Below are 21923 nucleotides of genomic sequence, written 5' to 3' on the forward strand. Positions count from 1 at the left end.
ACAGACACACACACAAAACCCACACACACAGCATGTGGCATTATTCACATGTAGGATGGTTTTCTTGTATTAAGTGAAAAATAAGTTCTTGTTTTTGTTATAAGAAAGCATCAATTTGGCCCATAACACAGTGCCTTACACACATAGACACACACATGGCTGTAACTCCTAACCAATAGCCAGCAAAGCCACAGCGAGTGGTGTTTACAGGGCTATGACCACAATACCAGCTCCACACAAATGAGTCTTCTTACCTGAGGCAAGTAAAGCTAAGAAACAGCAGAGAGAGCGTGGCCTTGGCTGCTGATCAAACCTCCATCAGTGCCTGATGATGTTTTTTCATGACAGAGCACAGACCACAGACTGTGCCTGGTTATAATGTAGAACTTCAGCCTAAACCATTATTCCACTAAGTCTGAGGAATGACATCACATCTCAGAAAACCCCAGTTTTTTTACTGACATCATTGTACCATGTTTCAGGACATTATCTTAAATGATATGCTCTGCAACATTAACCATTTGAAATGCATGTACATCAGTGGGAAATGTAGGTAGTTTTTCACCACCACTGTAAATTAGTTTGATTGAATTTTTAGACATATCGATCCCAAAACCTGCACTAATCTATTGTGTCGTGAAAGAGGTTGCTCAGTTAGAACAGTAGTGAAATGTGGTTTTCTTTGTAATTTGGGTGAAGTGATGCTTTTACCAAAAACTAACTGACTTAACTGACATAACTGACATACTGACATAACACGTTAACTTAGGTAACTGACTTTACATATACAGTACAAGCCTCTTCACTCTGGGCCAAAGTGAAGGTAGTAGTGTGTCATATACACAATGTAGATATAGCTTTGCAGTTCTTAATGTTTCATAGGATTTTAACATTTTTCAGGATAATTGTTTTGGAATGAAACATAAACTTCTTACAAAACACCCTTAAGCAAACTGTGTTTCTAGTGCTGTCCTCTGTATAACAATATGCTGGGTATGGGATTGTGTGAGCAGTCAGCGGTGTTTAACATTTCATTTGATTTGGACTCTATCTGTAATAACGCCACAGATTTCTCATTCTCCTCACGTATTTATTTCTGCATTTTCCTCCTCTCTGCATCTGTAACCATCTCTCTGCCCGTCCCTTCTCCTCCTGACAGATCTTCCACATGACCTATGACCTGGCCAGTGCTGTGATGCGAATATTCAACCTGATTGGTATGATGCTGCTGCTGTGTCACTGGGATGGCTGTCTCCAGTTTCTGGTTCCCATGCTGCAGGACTTTCCGTCTGACTGCTGGGTGTCCCTCAACAAGATGGTGGTAAGCAAAATACTTGGCGAGTTTGCACAGGGGGATCGAATGTATTCTGAAGTCACACAATCACATGAACATCAGTATGCAAAGGTGTTCAGCAGAACAATTACTGTAGAAGCAGAGCACAAACCATATTCCCCATGGAACCCAAAGGTGTGCTATTTGCAGACAGATGGGGAAATAGGATTTATTTAAAGCTGAGTCTGCACACATGCATGGACAGCCAGACCGGCAGACACACACACAAGCTGGTGTGCAGGATCGGCCCCAATTAAACCCTCCCTAGGCAAACCCAGCAGACATTGCCACTGTATAGGAAGCAGGAATGAGGAATGAAAAAAGAGCTTGCTTTCACTATTCTTTGAGCTTCATTTGCTTTGTTCTTCAGCCATTTTCTTTACATCTTTCACATTATTTCTTCTCTCAGATGTCCGTCCTCCTAGCTGGCACGTACAGTTGGCTCCTGGCCTTCTGCTGATAAACAGGCCGTTAAGAGAGGGTTTCTCCAAAATTATTTCTGTCATGAAAGGAAAACTCTCTGGGTGCAAGGGGTGCAACAGTCAAACTGCATTAAATATGATTATCTCACTACATTTAATTAATGACTAATCATTATTAAAAGGATGTTCATTTTAAACAGTAATCTTTAACCAAGCAGTATTTTGTTTAATAGGTACAGCACCTAACCTCCTGAAGTCTAATGCCTCAAGAAAAAAAAATAGAATAATTTATTACAATCCCTTGTTATTAAAAGATAAAATCAATATGTAATTATGGGCGTACTGTTGCATCAGATGAAGATCTAAACACCTTTTTAGATAAATTCACCCAAAACTCAGTCTGACATGTTTTGGTATCATTGGAAACCTTTGTAACCTGAATTAAAAAATATGTTTGGTGGGTTTAAACCAACTAAAAGCTTCATCAGAGCTTGTAGTTAAGACAGTTACATAGACACACACTGTACACACAACATGACAATCACAAAATAATTACAGATGAAAATTAGATGGGCAAAAAGATGCAATGTCAAAGTCTGAGTGAAAACATCATTAAAGTTAAATAGTATATGTGGGTACTTGTCACATATAATAATAGTTGTAATGTGTGTGTTATAAAAATAACACGAAGAATAATTCAGTAACTGTAAAGTAGTGGCATATGTTTAAAGTAATAAAAACGATCAAATAAAAAGCCAGACATGAGCAGGTGGATAGAGATGCTTAGTAACCCCCCTTTGCCGTGTGTCACAGCTTGTAAACACTTTTCGCAGCCAGCTAAGAGCCTTACTATTCTCGACTGATGAATTTTCACCCACTCCTTCTTGCAGATCACTTCAGGTTCTGAGATATTTTTAGACTGTCTTGCACTCACAGCACATCTTTCCACAGATTTTTAGTGATGTTCAAGTCAGGGGCCTGTGAGGGCTGTTACAAAAGATTCTGCTCTGGATTTTTGTTCGGCTGTAGAAGCCAGATTCTTTTCACTTTCGGTTTCTCCACTGACTTGGATTCAGAATTTGTTTTAGTGGAAACTATTCTTCTCTTGTATCCATGAAATATTTCCTGGCTGCCAGAATACCAAACCATCATTCCACCCACATGCTTTGGAGCATGCAGGTTGGCAAGGTGTTCTTTTTACCAAAGGCTGCTACTTTCCTTCTCCAAACACACAGAAAGTGTGAGTGGGGAGTGATGTGGGGAGTGATGCAGTTTCCAGACTGACTTTATACGCCTTTTAAATTTGTCCACCAGCTGACATTTTTGGTTGACTGCTACTTGCTACTGTAGAAATCAAAAGATGCAAATGATTTAAACTTGCTTGTGAAATAGCTTAAACTATTTCTTGGAGGGAACATCATGTCTATGCTGCGTCTAATGATGTTCAGCAGACTGGATAATTCCTTCGTCCTTTTATCTGATGCAGGCTGTTTCCTGAGCCGTCTGACGCTGCGATGTCTAAGAAATGTTTCATATGCCCAGAATCAACCTTCTAATTTTGGCACATGGATTTGTGACATCCAGGCCTTAAAAACACTTGTGTGATAACACCGTGTGCTATGACACACTGGTGAGTGTGTATGTGTGATCCCCAGGAACAGATGGATCTCACACCCACTGACCCTAGGGGACATCACTGTTCCTTCTCTGTCATTCCATGTCTCATTTCATCTCTGGCCATTTTTTTTCTCACTCCCCTTTTCTCTGCACACATGCATGTCTTTCTTATCACTGTAGAGGCTTTCAAGAAGCCCAGCACTGTGCACCAACTCTATATGTCACTGCAGACTTAGATGCAGGACACGGGAGATACTGTATCATAGTCTTGGTAGTTCAAATATGCTTCCTCCTTTGACATCTGGAGAGGTTCTGTCAGTTCAGAGGGATTCCTACTAGAATTCAACTCCTATTCAAAGCAATAATTTGGCTTGATGTTTTCCAATTCCAGCAAACAGCAAAGTTATATTGTACAGTTGCATTATTTCCTATAATGCTCATAAAAAAAATCTCTTTTATTCATGGATCTCCCCCTTTTTTAGCTTTATTCATTTTCTCCTGTTTCCTCCTCTCCATGTTTTCTCTTTGGTGCCTCAGAGTAAATTGTTTTTATGCCCGTTCCATTTTAAGCTCGATGCCACAATGCCAGTGAACGCTCATGTGGACTGGCCTCCTGGTTCGCTGTGCTGCTGCCATCCCAGGGTAATCAAGGTCAGGGATATTTCTCAGAGTGGCTTTGAATGAGAATCATAGTGTTAAATGATCCTCATCCTCTACTTCAGGCTGACTGGCTGTCTGCCTGCATTGGACATTTACTGGACTCCACCATACTTTCCTTTTTGCATTACCCATGCACACAGGCTATTGAAATACAGCCAGATGACTTTGTATAGAAATAGCACGATTCATTCAGCCTCGTGTGCACTTCTCTACCTGCTTTCATATGTATATATGAGTCTGTTTTTGAAACTATGCAAAAGACACATATCTAACAATCAAAATCCTCCTTAAAATTCTTTTCATTCCTGTAATGTATTCAGCTCTGCCTCTAAACAGGCTCCTGCAACATAGTGATCACAAGAGATCAGATCATCATCCATACATAAATGACCCTGTTACATGGATGACAGGTGGCTTTGTTCCATCTACCTCAGCCTGATTGGCAGTTAGATCAATGACATAAGAATGAAGCCTCTCATTTCCTCTCACCTTTTCTCTGCTTCTGAATAGTTATGGTCTTGGAAGAAGTTTTTTTACACAGAAGACAGAGTTGCTACAACAGTACAGTACACCAATTAGTACAGTTTTATTATCTAAGCATGTGCACTGTATGCATTCATACACACAGGAAACAGTCCTGTTTAAGTCCATTCATTCATTCACTGAATAACTTTCAGGCATAAGAATAATAGACAGTTACAGAGCGTGATATGTGTATGGAGATGTTTGGTATGTGTGAGAGTAATAGCTGTCACTTATGACCAAACAGCTGCTTTAAATACTAAATTGACACACATCGGAAAAATTAAACTTAGTACCACAAAATCCATTTCTTAAATACATGAAGTGGGTGGTGCAGTACTGTATGTGACTTGGAGCATAAGTACTAAGTGACTGCTATGGAACAAATGACTCTTTAATATATTCAGGTTTTCTCAGTATAGTTGTTGCTTTTATGAGAGACACAGAGAATGAATTTTTTTGTGCTGCCCACCCAATCTTAATCTGGTTTTATGTTTTAACTTTAAACATAAAACATTAAACATGTTCCTCCAATCTGAGCTTTTGCTAGGTCAAACCATGTGGCCGCTAGCTAAGAAAATAGTTTCACAGCGGTTAAAGCTGCAGTATTTGTGGGGCAACTTGCCCTTGTGAAACCAACCCCATTTTAAGAAGAAAGGTTCTCTCACCACATTTATCTATGCAGTGATATATAGTGAATGTAGTTTTCTGCAACCAGGCTTTAGATCTTGAAGCAACCCACATTCGCTCTTAGTGTATTTTTTGACTCCTGATGCAGGAAACAATTTCTAGACCCTTTCATGTACCACATAATGATAAAGTTTAAAAGCAATAGAGATTGTTTTCTTCATTATTATAACTACAAGCAACGGCCTGCCTCATTCTTCCCATAATTATAGCAGAATCGATGCTTTGGGCTTGAGTCACAGGGCCACAGCATCATCACCAAGACATATTGTACAGATGTATGTTTGCACATTAACAGCAGTCTGAAATCAGCAGCTTTGTCTCAGTTCAGAGGCTGGATCCCTCGAAGGACAAAGTCCATGAACGTGTAGCCCTTAGTGGACGTGAAGGTCAGACTTAACATGTTCTTTCTCTGCAAATGGGTAATTCCCAGTAAACTCAAATGATTCCTAATTAAAATAGTGCGCCTGTTGTTGTTACTACTAAGCACACCTTGTCTGCAAAAAATTGCCCTGCATGACTGAATTTTCAATTTTGCTGAGAGCAAAAAGATGACAGCTGTGGTGTTTTCCAGTATAGTGCTTCCAATGTTGAAAACCTTTGAGCTTAATGTGCAAAAAAGCTCTTAAAAGCACAGGTAACATGCAGGCAAAATGTAGTCAGCTCAAAAAGAGATGAAGCTTTTCAGTTGTTTACATAGTAAGGAATAACATTGCAGAGTGAACTGAATGGTAACAAATGTCACTGGATCCTTGAGATTTCCTCTGACAGAGGGAAGAAGTTAACTTTTAAATGCAATAAATACAACAAAGTATAGGAGGGAGGACTGAAATGACAAATTTGCAGAGAGCTGCTGCTGTTACTTTTCTGTGTAACAGTTCATTGATGGATGAATAATGTAAATGTTGGAGATCTTCTTCCAACAGGAGACGGGAATGTTTTTAGTAGGTCCAACAGATAATTTCATCTAATCTGTTCTATTTCTTCCTCTTGATACCTGTCACAGTAGAAATATCAATTAAAGCCAGTGTTCTCAGACCCAATAATGACAGCTTATTAAGCAGCAATCTGTGATCTGTGTGTCAAATCCGTCTCACAAATCAATTAAAATCCTGTCACATAATTTGTAAGTATCCATTCCATGTCTGATGAAGTTAATTAGAGATAGCTACGCAGGAATTAGCAGACCTAGTCTGCCTTAAAACAAAGCACTTCAATTATTAATTTACAACACAAGAGCTCCTGCTTGTATTTTAATCAGAGTATTTTCACCTGCAGTATTTCTAAAATCAGTTCAAAACTTTGTTCATTACTGATGACATTCCTACTGGTCTCAGTGTATATTTGTGGTTCATTGATAATTATCAAAAGGTGGACACTATAAACATTTACACCTGCTAAATTTCACCATGTTAACACTGTCATTGTGAGCATATTAGCGTGCTGAAGCTAAATGCTGTGTCTAAGTATAGTATATTGTATTTTGATTTTCCAACACCTCTGTTTCTCACTGGACCAAATATTTTTCTGTGTAATTACTGTATTTCATGTTGTTTGTAGCATGACTTCTCTCCAAACAAACTATAATTATAGCTGCATCCTGTGGCTACAGCTATACATGAGCTCCATCCCTCAGCAAATAGAAAAGTGCTGTATTTGCTCAACCAAAACCTTTTAATAAGCTGCCATTTATACTCAGAGAAAGTAGTTGACAATTTTGACTAAAAGCTAATAGTAATATTAGATAATAATACTAATAATGCCTTAGAGAAAGAGAAGAAGAGGAAATTTCATTTGCGGATTCAAACATGTAAAGTAACATTAGTTTGTTATTCAGATGTAGCACACACTCCAGATTAGGTTGAGGCATAGATACTATTCTAAAGAAATCTACTTTTCTGTAATCTATTCTATTTATCAACATTCCTTATTAAGTAATTCCGTCAGCATCTTGCAACTTTCTGTACCCATTTAGCTTTAAATAATAAATACACAAATGAACTCACTCTAAATAATGAATCTTAACATTGCTAATAAACTGTTTTATGGCAGTTTACATTTTAAAATTCTGCACGTCATCTAAATGTCAGTCCTCTCAAACAAACCAAACCTTATGTCAGTTTAAGACTGTCGGAGAGGGACTGCACCCTGTCACATGCTCGGCGGCATGAATGGCATGAGCTAGGACACACACACGCGCACACACACACGCACACACACACACACACACACCCACACACATACAGTCATATGTCTAGTTTTGAGGACAGCCACATTCCCTAGGCCCTAACCCCAACCCTAATCATCACAACTGAATGCTTAACCCTAATCATCACAACTGAATGCTTAACCCTAATCATCACAACTGAATGCTTAACCCTAATCATCACAACTGAATGCTTAACCCTAATCATCACAACTGAATGCCTAACCCTAAAACGAATGTTTAACCTTCAAAAAAAACATTTGAAGTTGTGAGGACTGGACAAAATGTCCTCACAAGAATGGTATCAGGGTAAAACGTGTTCACACAAACACAGAAAGGCGCGTACACACACACACACACACACACACACACACACACACACACTCTCTCTCTCTCTCTCTAATACAAGCTGAGAGTTGAAGAGCATGTAAACCCAGATGGGTGTGCCAGCATGCACGTACACTCACTATTCTATAATTACGCCATCATGCATCATAGATGTCCCATACTCCCTTCGTGTTCCTCCCTAAATGTATTATGTACAATTAGCTATCATCCATGCTGCTCAGTGAAGACTGATGGCAAACAAAATGAACACAAGAGCTAATTTTCTTTCTTTTTCCCCTCTCACTAAAGGGTGGGGTCTGTGTAGAATTATTTTATTGTGTTACTCTGACGGTTATAATTTTCAATAGTAAGAGACAGCTGTACACTTGGTCCATTTTAATCAGCTGTTATCTCAAACACATACTGACTGCTTACAGCTGATATGTTGCCTCTGTTTTTAAGCTTTTTTCATGGTTGCATGTAAAGAAATTCTTCAAGCTTTTAGAAACTGTTTTTTAAGAGTTACAGTAAATAAGAAGTGTGATACAAGACTCAGCACCCATTAAATATCATCTACAGCCAGCTGCTGGTTAGCGTAGCTTAGCCTAAATAAAAGAAACAGGGGGAACAGCTAGCTTATGTCTGAAAGTAAAAAGACTCCATAGAGCCAATTGGAAACTCACTAACACATTACATCTTGTTTGTTTGTTTCCTGGAAGTCTGTCATCACAGAGGGGTTGCCAAGCAACCTGTGGAGCCTGTAATGATAATTAGTGAGAGGTGCTGGTTGGCACTTTTTCTTATCATTTGAAAGAGCCTGGCCTGGCCTGTTTCCGTAAGCTAACATAAGCTAACAAGCTTTAGCTTACTATTGGCAATGCCAGTCTCCTCAGCTCACTTTGAGCAAAAAAAAGCAAACAAGTGTATTCCCTCAATGTCAAGCATCTTTAAAGTGTGTTGCATTTTGTATGTAGTTAGTATATCCATAGTATAGTATATAGTATAGTATAGCATAGTATATCCATTTTAACTAACACTATTATTAAATGCTTTAATGACAATAAATCAGGTTGTTTGCATAATGCACACTGCTCTTTGTTTTTGCTTTTTAGATGTGCATTAGTTTTAACTAGGTGTACCTGCCCACTGAATAAATATGTTTGGAAATCAGAGCAGAAACAGGAGCCTCACATGCAAAGTAGGCCTTGACGTGACCAAAAACATTTCTAGGAAAACAGGAGAGCATGAGCTTATTTATATCTGTGGGCCTCTCCACACTCACAGTCACACAGTCCGAATAAAAGTCAAATACAAGCTGAGTAATCTATCACTGACCTATAGAAGTTATAGGTCTAAGGAATGACACAGATCTATAGTAATGATGGCTCATAGATGCTACAATAGCACTTGACAGTAGTGAGTCAGCAGGAGTTGTTATATGGATCACAGACAAGCTAAGGGGTATTTCTTAATTTTGTAGAGGGCATGGTCTGCTGGTCAAACCCAGGAGCGCTTGTATTAATTAGTACTCATTTTTAAATTATTAGTATTTTATATCCCATTTTGTACAGGACATTAGATATTCTGAGGCATTCTGTCTTTGGGTCTTATGTATGTGATTTTTTTGGAGAGGTTGCCATTTTTAAAAAGGTGTTTACTTTTGTGCTCAGGTTTGTGCTGTTTATCTTCTAGCAATGTAGCCAGAGTGTTGATGGCTGACAGCAGGGATTCAGCTCTGTTCACCACCAAGGGCAATGGCGATGAGGCTCCAAATGAGGCAGGAGTGTTCAAATGTTCTGCTAGGGTTTGTGGGAAATATTTCCTATTCTAATGGGCTTAAGTGTCCTTAAAATCTGACCTTCTGTCTGTTTTGTTCTTCTAATCATGTATATAAACACTAAGAACTCCATGCCAGTCAGCCCTCTTCCACCTCCTCCAAAATCAGCCAAATCTGAATGTCAAATGAAATTCAAATCAGACAAGAATCCAACCAGTCAATCAGTGACTGAGGACACTCCTTGTCCCAGAAGGAGTTTTAGAGAAAAACACCCATGCTCATATTTAGTGGTAAACTCTGGACAGTGTGTGAACCACAGCTGTTTCATGGGAGGATGTGAGGTTCAGCGGTGCCTGTGGAGGGCTTTTTAATGAGTCTAACATTGGAGAATTAGGGCTGACTGAGTGTGTGAGCACCAATCAAAGGCAGACTGGAGCAGGCAGATGTACGGGCTGCTCATTAACACTCGCCTTCTCTGTTTCTCCTTCTGCTCGTCAAAGACAAGGCGAGACTGCTCAGCGATAATGATTAGGCTCTCCACCGAACCTGAAACAATCACCAGACACAGAGTCATATACTTTAACAGCAATGTCTTACTCTTTAGCCATCTTATTCCCCTGTCACACTTTAACTTGTGTAAAATTTCACAAACTGTCTACCTTTTAAAACAGAGCCAGACATTTATGGCACAGCGAGATCAGGCTCAGGTCATTGGGTCAAAATCACTGTAGCATGAAAACAGAAATCACGAAGAAGCTATTCAAGCAGACAGCATAACCCTTCTCCTTCTCCCTGCACCTTCATTTCCATTTTTATACTCTTAAGTATATTTTGTATTTTCCTCCTTTATTCTGTCTAAATCTTTAACATCCCTCCATCTTTCTTCCTACAGAATGACTCGTGGAGCGAGCTCTACTCCTTTGCCCTCTTTAAGGCTATGAGCCATATGCTGTGCATCGGATATGGAAGACAAGCCCCAGAAAGCATGTCGGACATCTGGCTGACCATGCTCAGTATGATAGTGGGAGCCACCTGTTATGCCATGTTCATCGGCCACGCAACTGCACTCATCCAGTCTCTTGACTCATCCAGACGGCAGTACCAAGAAAAAGTAAGACTGAGGCTCATTTTTGTTGCACTTCCTTGTCTCACTGGTGTTTACCCCTTGAAATGAAGCTGTTATTTTTGACACTAAGTTATGAAAAAGACAGAAGACTAATGATCTATTAAACCAAATTATCAAATGAAAAAACACAAAACACACATTTCTCTTACCCCTAGAGGAGCATGCACTATACCTGGGGTTTCATTTGTCCAGTATTTGGGATCGGTGTACATCTGAAACCTCAGCAGCCTCACCTGATACATAGCGCTGTCAAAAGTTTTAGGCACCAAAATTACCCTGGGTGATGCTTTTAATATAAAATAAAATAAATAGTTTACCAATATAAAACACAGCAAAGGGAACAAAACCTAAATCTAATCAGTATTTGCAGCACTGCCCTTTGCCTTTAAACCAGCAGCAGTTCTCTCTGGTTTGACCTGCACACAGTTACTCCTGGTACTTTGCAGCACCTTGGAGAAGCTGCTGCAGTACTTCTGTAGATTCAGTCTGTCCCAGTGTTTCTGTCTCTTCATATGATCCCAGATCGACCTCACACTGCTGAGATCAGGGCTCTGTGGGAGTCAGACCAACCGCTGCAGGACTCCTGGTTTCTTTTGCCTCTGAAAATAGTTCTTCATGAACTCCACTGAATTCTTTATGGGCCTATTGCACAATGGGCTACACAATGAACCCGTGATAAATAAAAGCCCTGTTGATGCCTTGATAATTTTCATTTGGGTTCATTTAATATTTCTGCATTTTTAGGAAATATGCTAAAATGCTTTCTTGTTGATGTGAGATGAGAAGATCCATACCACTCCAAGTTGTGCATTGAGTATGACACTTGGCATAGAGAGTGGAAATAAGGGACACATCTCGTCTGACTCTGTAACAAAAATCACCTGTGACAACCTATAGTGTGTATTTCTCAATATCAGAATATTCTTTGGTAAACCTGAACCTTTTTTGGCATTGAATTTAATTTTTCAGAAATGACAGCAACACAAACACACTTTCAAAGATGGACAAAATGCCTATTTGGATGGCTAAACACCATTAAAAAAATTAAGTTTTTTATTAATTTGGGTGAACGCTTTAAACTCAAACTAAGTAAATAGTACAGCTTCCTAGTACCATAAGTAGTAGTAGAAAAAAAACAAAATAAAACAAACAAACAAAAAAAAAAAACAGTGGACAAATGGTTTCACTGCAGTCTTTCTTTAGATCACTGGTGATATAAACTACAGGGTTAGCTACAGGACCACCTGACCCATACCTAGATAGCACCTAGCAAAATGATATAAGGGAAGGTGATTTAGCCTACAGCCCTTGTTCTCTACAGTAATGTAATAAGGATATTACGCATGTTATGAACAGAAAAGGGAACAGCATCTGTTCTATTAGTTCGATATTTGTGGCTGCAGCTTGCTGGGCCTCAGCCCGTCTGTCTCCCCGTACAGCAGCAGATCAAAGCTTAGGGTGTCTGCAGTCCAGGGACGGGAGCAAGCTTTGCTTTATAAGGCCACTGTATCACTGGTGCTCTGTATCTTATTAGCTTTCTCAGATCCTGAGTGATGTAGGCATATCTTGTGCTGTCATTTGTATACATGCATGCAGACACACAACCTAGACACCAGAGTGATTGGTCTAGCTTTGTTTAGTTGAAGCCTCTGGTAAAAGGTGGTCAGGGTTTCTTCTCCCTTTTTAAGTCATAATCAACAACAACAGCTTTATCGTGTTTAATTTTTGGCTTTTGTGGCTTGGTTGTGCATCATGTTGGAGAGATAGTGATCTTGCTTTATTATCTAGGTCATGATATCAATTAGTGTCCCTGACGATGTTGAGTTTAGAGCAGACCAAATCCTAGGAGGGGCTCTGCTGGTCTTTAAGCTGTAATGATGTCACTGTTTAGTTGTGTGTGATTTATGAGCATCACAAACAGACTGCCCTGCCCAAACAACCCAGCCTTGCTAATTCAACATCTTTTAAGTCCACTTTGCAAACTACACTTTCATACACTTGCTTTTATGTAATTGCTTTTGATCTCGCCCACTTTTAACCTTGTGCTTGTTTCCCAATGCATTTTTAAATCTAATTTTATCTTGCAGTTACTTTCCTTTTGATCTGTTCTATTTTTATACCTTCATTGTGTTTTCCTCATGAAGTTATCTGTTATTATTTAAGTTATGTTTTAATGCTTGCCTTCAATGATCTTTGTCTGATGAAGAGTTGTGTTCAGTGCCTGAGCACCAGAGGTGCGAAGCCCTGTTGTTTCTGTAAGGATTATTAAAATTATTGTTGTTGTTGTTGATATTGTTATTTGTCTTCCGCTGCCGACCATTTTTGAACTGGTTCACACATGCAAAATTCACAAAATTTACTGCACCGACAAAAAGTCTAAGCCATGGTTGTGGCCTAGGGACTCCATGGCGCCCCCTTATGTCAGTAATTTTATGGTTGGCATGTAGTTAGCATTTTTTTTATATGTTGAAATATGATGAAATAGTGTTTGAATTATAATCATTATTCTCTAATTACTGAGAATGACTATGATGATATACATATGTGAAACATAACAGAGTGACATAGCGCCACCATGTGGTAACAGAGAGATGCCCGGCGAACGTGCTCACAGGCCGGCTACGGCAGCTGGACGGTGGGGCAGAACTCGAAAAAGGTTTCAGGATCCCTCTCTACTTTCCTGGGCTGCACATCCCACTATCAGCAACACTTTGTTTACTAGGTGACACCTCAGCAATCGACTCAGACCAACAAATTAACAAGAAACTACTCCCTGTAGTTTGGCCCTAACCGTCACCGAGAAAACTATCCTCATAAACTGGAAATCTAGGACCAACATAATCATACCACAATGGAAAAACTTGTTATTACAGCATATCTTTATGGAACATTTATCAATTGACACACCAGACACATCAAAGACATAACCACTCATTAATTTCTTACAGAATTAACCACATATTCAAAACATTCATGCCTACACACTACTAGGTCTTTTAAGTGTTTATTATTGTTTTTTTTTTTTCTAAAATACTTTACATTCTACTACAGAATCTTAAGCTGTCAAAGAGTACTAATTTCAATCAAATCAATTGATTAGTAAAGGTCATTCCCACTTTGAGCTAAAATTGTGCCATTGTTTTTGAAACGTTCCTCCATCGTAGCTTATTAGGATGAACCTGAAAAAGTTACCAGATGTATTTTACACAATCGAAACAATGAAGAGCTCCGAACTCAACAATGTTTTGCAGCTGACACTGGAAATTGAGAGAAAGGGCATATGAGCTGCTTTGTATCAGTTACATGTAGCTGTAATCTAACAACCAGTTCCTGCTGTCACTCTCGTTCTTCTCTTCTCCTGTTATGCACAACAGTGAAATAATAAGCAGACTGGTGATATCCTGCTGGAATAAGACAACACATCCAACCTTCCATTCCCCCATGACTGTTTGTTCATCATTAACAATGAACTGAACCGTTCTGCACTATAGTCTGCAATAAGTCCTGCCATCTGATAACAGACTGGATACAGAGCTATGGGATGGAACTTTCCTCTCTGACAAAACAGATTCTTTGTATAAGCTAATTTAAATGCTAGAGACAGCATGAACTCTATTGACATAACCCAGTGTAAACTGTTAGCATTGTGCTCACTGTTGAGACAGAAATGTCATAATAGCTCTGCCGCTAAGTATCTTCCCTATGGAGAGCATGCAAGATCCCACTGACCAGGAAGAGAGGTGGAGTCTAGCTGTTTACTATTCAAGAGATACACAAAGGGTTCTGGTATTTTTCTGCTTTATCATAAGTGACACATGTTATTTGGTTAGTGGTGTGTTTAGCAGGTCTCACAGGCATAAATAGAGACACGAATAATAAATGAGATAAGAGAGGGATGTTGCATGTTAATGCAAAGCACCATAGAACAGTAATGTTGTACCTCCACATCCCTGTCAGATTAATGCAAGCACCCCTTCATCAACATCACCTTTCATGTACCAAGTGCTCATTACAGTTGATTTTTGAAAAGATTTTAATTGACACCACAAAAGTGGATGTGGTTATAATATTTTTCATACAGCTAAAATGTCAATGATCCCCACTGCTACAGTGCCACTGTTTCAATCATACATAAGTACTTTTAGCTATGTCAGATGTCAGTTACCTTTAGCTGCTCTAATGAATGATGGCTTGTTACTTTACGCTACAATTTACAACTGTTAATTATTTCAGTTGTATCCATTATGTTTTCTTTTTTTTCCTATTCATATATTTTTGGCTAGATATCAGTTTATTCATTCTATTTAGATAATTATTTCCTATCCATTACTTTCAGCAAATTATTTTAACTAATTATGTTATGTTATTACTTTGAGCTATTATGACATTTGCCTGTAACTTTTAGCTGACTGTTTAAACTGTTGATCTGCTATTTTATCCTCTCTTAGCTGTTTAAATTTTTTAGCACTACTTTTAGCTAACTGTGGTGCTGTGCAGTCAGCCTATCAGCATCACACCAGTTAGTAATTCCATTTGGATATTTAGTATATAAAAAAAAAATTGTATATATGATATAGACTTTTTTGCCCAACATGCCCATTTTTAAAGGCCCTGCACCTTTAAAAATGGGCATGTTGGGCCACAGTTTGAGAGGGGCTGACTTGTGGAGGTGTAGACGACAGTGACTGTGGGTGTCCACACAATCTTTATAAACAGTTCAGCAGTAAAAATAAGGCAGTGGCAGCAGCTATACGTTCCATTGTCATCCCCCTTTTTTATTGGTGTTGGCTGGTGCCATCATCCAGTGTTTCTCCACAACACTTCCCATCTCCAGGCCTCCCATTTCATCTGTCCATATGCCCTTGGCTGTTGGGCAATACACTATCTGCCAGCAGACACTGCACATGGACACAGGGCACTAGCCATTATGTAACTACGCACCTAATTCTCCTCTCCCATCACCTCCTCCCTCTCAAGAGCAATAGTGCAGCATGTCCAAACTGATGTGAGAGGAGAGGGAAATGACCTCTGGGGCTTCTGATGATGAGCACTGATCCCCTGGGCATTGACATGTCAAATAGCGACTTAAGGAACTGCTCACCTAAAACCCGGACAATCGTTGAAGCCTGATCTAAAGTCTGATGCTTCGATCTTTAAGTCTTTCTAGTATTTAACCAAAAAGACGTAACTGGTTAGCAAAATTTACGAAACCCTCCCCGCCTGCTAAATGATTAGGTCTTTCAAAGTTGTTCAAATGTAAAGTTTGTGGCCAGACAAACAGAGCAACCACAATCATGGTTATTTTTCAGACTTTGGAAAGGTCTTCCAGAGACAATAGGCATTATCTTATTATTAACTGTTTTCAGATGAGTACCATTTCCTGAGGCAGGTTAAATGTGAAGAGTAAAATGTGTCCATTTAAACTGAAAATATTGACATGTTCTTGCCTTATTTGATATTCAACTTTAAAAGTCTACACTTAGTTTGCGAGCACATACAGCATTTGTGTTTTGTACATGTGTTTCTCTCTGTCTGCACTCTATGACCTGAGCTATAGCCTACAATCATATATCATATACACAAGCACACAGATGTTTTGTCTTCCTGCATCATGAGCTCTGATCCTCATTGACATGGCCTTTAATAGGAGAGCCAAATCAATTTCTCCCTTCCCTCTGTGCCATCTTACAGAGAGAGCCATGCATTATACCCAGAAGCCTTGTCTCGTAAAAAAAATCCTCTGTGCTGCGTCAGCCCCCAGTTAACTTGGTCCTCAGTCACAGAGGAACCAATTGGATTTTGTAAATGTAATAGGTTTGTTACTTTTACGCAACGGATGCACAGGCATCTTAGTCCAGCCTGAACTGCATCTCAGACACTGCTGCATTATTAGTGCAGCTCTACCTGACATTGATGTATTTGCCTGAATGGAGAATTGAAAACAAAATATACAGACTTCTGGAACTATATGGAAGTTAACTCTTTTTAAACTTACTATCTTGAATATTCAAGTCAATATTCTTCAGGTTTAATGGTATATATCATTTTATCTTGATGCCATAAGTAAGTAAGTATGCTGCAAAAAGGAGAAACAACTAAATATAGAAATGTACTGAAAAAAGAGCAGATATCAGGAATGGAAAATTAAAATAAATAATCATATGTATTTCATTTTTTCAACCCACAATGGTTAGCTGATGCCGGTACTAGATATCTGCTATTAACTTAAGTTAGTATCACTAAAAAGTGACGGACATTGAAATGAAGTTACTTTTGTTAACCTGCTATTTGAGGGTGTTTCTGTATTTGGTTGTGTTGTGTTTTTTTCTTTTTCAGAATGCTGCACCGTTTGTTTATTTGCAAGTGTTTTCTTAAGTTGCAGTGCGTTGAGCTCTCAGGGCCACTGTAGATAAGGCCATCTGAGTCTCACTCCCATCCTACTGACTTTGAGTGACATGGTCACTAATTTATGTCTAATGCTGAGACTAAGAGAAAGTCAATAAAAGTCAGTTCTTTCAAAAGCCACTTTTAAAGGAGTGAAGGACAGAGAGAGAGAAAGATGAAGTTTAGGTTAATTGAGACTGTCACACGCTGACTCCTGAGGCAGGAAACACTTAATAGGAGTCTCCCAGTTTATCCCCACTCTTGACTGAATGAGCTGGATAGTCTGAAAGTCGACTGCATCTGTATTGTTTACAAATGAGGAGGAATTAGTCAGGTTTAATTGAGTGTGCTTTAGTCCTTTTTTGTTTTACTGTGTTTTTCAAATATATTTGGGTCATTTCCTTTTATGTCTTAACATTTTCATAATCTGGAAAGAAATTTCTCAGTCATTGTCTGGGATATGTTAGAAATGAGAAAAGATGGCTGATGAAAAATCCTGTAAGGTTTTCAGTTGAATTGAAACACAAACCAGAACAATTCATTAAGACTGAACATAATTGAGATTATAATTGGTTTATGTAAGAAAGTAAAAGATACAGTAAATTGTTTTTGGTGATGTAATTTCATTATGCTGTTCATTAAAATAAGTGACACAATAAACAGCTGATACTGCCAATAGAAAAATAGCAGCTAGGGAAAGTAAATTAGTAAGGGAAATACACAGAGAGGGGGGAGTTTTTTAATCGATTATAAATACAAGAGATGCAGAGAGAAGGATTGTGAGAGATGCAGTGTATTTAAAATCTTAACATAAAATATATTATGTCTTTTTGAAAAAAGGGACAAATGTCACTCTTTTCCAGTAATGTGGTTCCCTTTCACTTGGGTTTAACTGCTTTCTCTTTTATTAAGGATATTGATAAAGCCAGTGTGTAATGCTGTCACTTCTAGGAAGTCAGTACACTATTAAGAAATACTGAAGCACCTAACCTTTGGAAAACAACAAATTATTTGAAACTACAGGTTGTGTATGGAATTGATATATTGAAATCTAGTGACTGTAAATCCTTTAGCTATATCAAAGGCAGTGTGTCACACAATATATTGATACCGCAATATAAGTTGAGATATACAGTAGGTGATAGGGGAATTAATTCATACTGCCTAGTCAGAGCTGCTGCTAATGATTTACATCAGTGACATACTCAGTCAACCATTCACTGAGCCCTGTGCCCTGTATGGAGAGGTCAGCATTCCTTGTTTCTGCAGCAATTTTATTCAGGTATTTTTTAATTTCCTCTTTAATCTGTACACCAGATTCATCGAAATGATGCTGAAAAGTCAGCTAAAAAATAATGTTGTTTTTAGCCTGACCGCAGTTTTTGAGTTTATCCAGCTTAAAATTGGCTACTATTATGTAAAAGCACATTTCTCATTTTGCTCTGGGAAATTACAGCTACTGCAGCTATGAGGTTGAAGGATTATTGTTTATTTTACAAAGCCTCAGGTAGGCTATAAAGAATGACAGCTGTGTTTGACAGGATGGTATCAATTTATACCATTTATACCACCAACCTTTAAGCTGCTTATTACCCACAGTCTGAGTACAAATGAGCAATGCCTCACCAGCATTTCTGAACTGAGATTTTCCACCATCTCCATCTGGTTGAATTTTATAATGGGGTGATGACCAAGGAAAGTTTTCCCTTGACCCTTAGCTGGTAATCTACTAACTCATCCAACTGACAGTTTCTTGATGCACATTGCTAAACAGAAACATTTGGGAAAGAAACAAAGACCTTATTTAACAACATAAGACAAGACACATATTTATTGCAGTTTTTGTACAGCAGCAGCAATGTTTCTTTCTGTGTCTACAAAAATCATTCATTCAGTATGGTTACTGTTCTAATCATTTTTTTACCCATTTATTATGTATTTCTTGTGTCAGGAAGTTGTTGTGTGTATTTATTTCTTATATGATATAACAGGAAGTGAACAGTGTTCAAGATGATCTTTTTGGGCTATTTTCTGGAACGTGAAACGTGGCCACTTCTCACCCTCATATCAGCAAGTGGTGATGCGTGAAACAACATAGAATGCCCCATGTGTACATAAAGCAAACCCAAAAGCTATCTGTATATGTTGAATAGGTAACAATACTCAGATTTATTCCCCAGCTGAAACACTACCATGCAGTTCTATCTTATAGGACATAGAGGTAGACATAATGGCTATTTTCACAGGGAATCCAGGCATGAAATGTGTTATGGAGAATCATAATAACTTGGGAGAAGTGGACACTCAGCCTGCATTTGATATAGATAAGCATAATAGTGGTGAATACTGTATGTGATGGTGTGAATCACTTGGGTTCAATTTGACCCTCCAGTGAACAAACATGATGTGCTACAGCCAAGCCCTGTCCTCCGCTGTTTTATAGCCACATAGTTACATATTTATCAATTCCAACATAAATAACAGACATTCTCCCATCTCAGAATAGTAACTTGAGTACACAGATGCCCACTGGTTCCATTTAATTATTTACCTGTCTTGTTTTTCTTTATGGTACACAGATCATGGAAGCACTCTTTCATATATAGTTCCCATGAAAGCACTCTGTATAGTACAAATGTTTTCATTGTGGAAAATAATATTTTCTGCAGATCTGTCCCTTACAAATAAAGAACAGAATAAACCAAGACAACCAGAGACAGACAGAGAGGCTGACTGTGGTTAAGAAGGAACATCTTCTCTAAACACAGCAGAACGTGATGAATCCTCATGGGCTTTACAGACCTGCCATGTTTCCTTAACAGCTTTATCACAGTTGTCCTCCCATAGGTACAATCTATAAATGGATCGCTGTAGCTCAATGGCTGCACAACATTAAATGTAGGTAAAATAGACCCAGTGATGCATGTGGTGATTTTGCTTCAGCAGTCATGTGGTTTAAGTGTCTCAGTTTGTGAAGTGAAGCCACACTGCTGTGAAACTGCTGTGAAATTGCTGCTACTAATACATCACCATCATAAGATGGAGTTTCTGAATCCTGTTCTAATATCTTATGCTTCTGTTTCTCCCCACTACTATTTCCCACGCCTTTCTCCATCTTTTAGTACAAACAAGTGGAGCAGTACATGTCATTTCACAAACTGCCGGCCGACTTCAGGCAGAAAATCCATGACTACTACGAGCACCGATACCAGGGCAAGATGTTTGATGAAGAGAGCATCCTTGAGGAGCTTAATGAGCCTCTGCGCGAGGTATGAAAACACTCAAGCATCCACTGTAATACACAAAAAGGAATTCATTATAATACTCAGCCATTGTTGCTTCCTCTGAACAAAAAAAAACATAGTCAAATGTGAACAGTAATTCCAGTCTCACTTGTTAAAATGATAATTTATGTCTTTTTCCAGGTACTGTAGTTGCCTGAAAGTTTTACTAGTTTTCACAGATAAACAAGTGCAATTTAAAAGAAAGGGAGAGATAGTTTTGAAGACATTTTCATATGTTCTCATATACCTAAATGCTATTTTTCCTTCTGCCAGTGGACCCTGTTAAGTGGTTCTCCTACCCGTCATTTGGCAGAGTGGGCTGCCCAAATTCCTGAAGCCCCACAGAGAAAGGCACAAAGCAGACACGTCCTATATGCATTTCACTATTATTTTCTCTTGTGTCCCTATGCATGCTCCTCACACAGAGAAAAGAGGAGACTGGTGAAAATAAATAAATTAGTTAAATCATTTTTTGGACGCTTTTTAGACATGATGTATTTAGATGACTATGAGATATTTACATGACATATTTAGATGTATAAGCAGTTTCTGTTTGACATTACTGTTGTCCCCCACCAGCAGGTCCTCCCTCCCTGACCGATTAAACTAAGGAAACTCTGCTGTTTACTTCGGTTCATGGTAAACAATGTCCTCTTGCAGCTTAACTACACTTCAAGAAACAGAAAGTACAGACAAAACAGGGAGCATACTCTAATAAGCTGTGTCTGGGCCCCATAGTAATAAAACAATGTGTCTGGTCTGAAAATAGTGTTTGTATTACTGGAGTTTCACTATTTTTTGGAACCCTAGCCATGATACATATACTGTTTCAACCAAGACAAACCAAATGCAGTTTCCTGTCATTATATAGGAAATCGTCAACTTCAACTGCCGTAAACTGGTGGCCTCCATGCCCCTGTTTGCAAATGCTGACCCCAACTTTGTGACAGCCATGCTGACAAAACTGAGATTTGAAGTCTTCCAACCTGGAGACTACATCATCAGAGAGGGCACCATCGGCAAGAAGATGTACTTCATCCAGCACGGAGTGGTCAGCGTCCTCACCAAAGGAAACATCGGCATGAAACTAATGGATGGCTCCTACTTTGGAGGTTTGTCCCTGTGCTCATCAGCTCATTAATTACTGATCAATTATATTGTGTTCTCTGTAGTGTAGAACATACAAGAGAATAGAATAGAACAATGATGAATGAAGCAGAATACATTCTGTTCTGTTCTATTGCTGCCTCTGTTGTGCTATATTCTATTCTGTTATTCTACTCTATTGTGTTGTGCCCTGTTGTACTGTATCTGTTGAACTTTTGTCCAGGGTAATAGTAAAGTTGTGTGTCTGCTATTTAAATAAAAAATTGTAGCAACAAGCGCATAAAGAAAAAACAGCACCCTGACATTTTACTTGGACTTCTTGTGCAGTTGTGCCTTACAGCCACTTCTGTCCCACTTTTCCAGGCTGTTGTTCCTCTGTGGCTATTTAGAAGCATGTGGTGTCTTTGCCACTATCGCCACTCTTAGACCCACACAGGCGTGCACAAACACACACCCACACACACTTTTTTT

At 38.8% G+C, this 21923-nt stretch overlaps 1 protein-coding gene across 1 annotated transcript in view; it reads left to right on the forward strand.

The window, feature by feature from the left end:
• The window catches only part of hcn2b (hyperpolarization activated cyclic nucleotide-gated potassium channel 2b), a 35959-nt gene that overhangs the window by 5709 nt on the left and 8327 nt on the right, over positions 1–21923 (forward strand). Inside the window, exons 3-6 of the mRNA XM_026305094.1 lie at positions 1160–1321; positions 10444–10662; positions 20184–20330; positions 21217–21457. Of these exons, the coding sequence (XP_026160879.1) occupies positions 1160–1321; positions 10444–10662; positions 20184–20330; positions 21217–21457 (769 nt within the window). The remainder of the gene's footprint in view (positions 1–1159; positions 1322–10443; positions 10663–20183; positions 20331–21216; positions 21458–21923) is intronic.

This window comes from Mastacembelus armatus, chromosome 4 (genome assembly GCF_900324485.2).
Source record: "Mastacembelus armatus chromosome 4, fMasArm1.2, whole genome shotgun sequence".
Taxonomy (NCBI): Eukaryota; Metazoa; Chordata; class Actinopteri; order Synbranchiformes; family Mastacembelidae; genus Mastacembelus; species Mastacembelus armatus.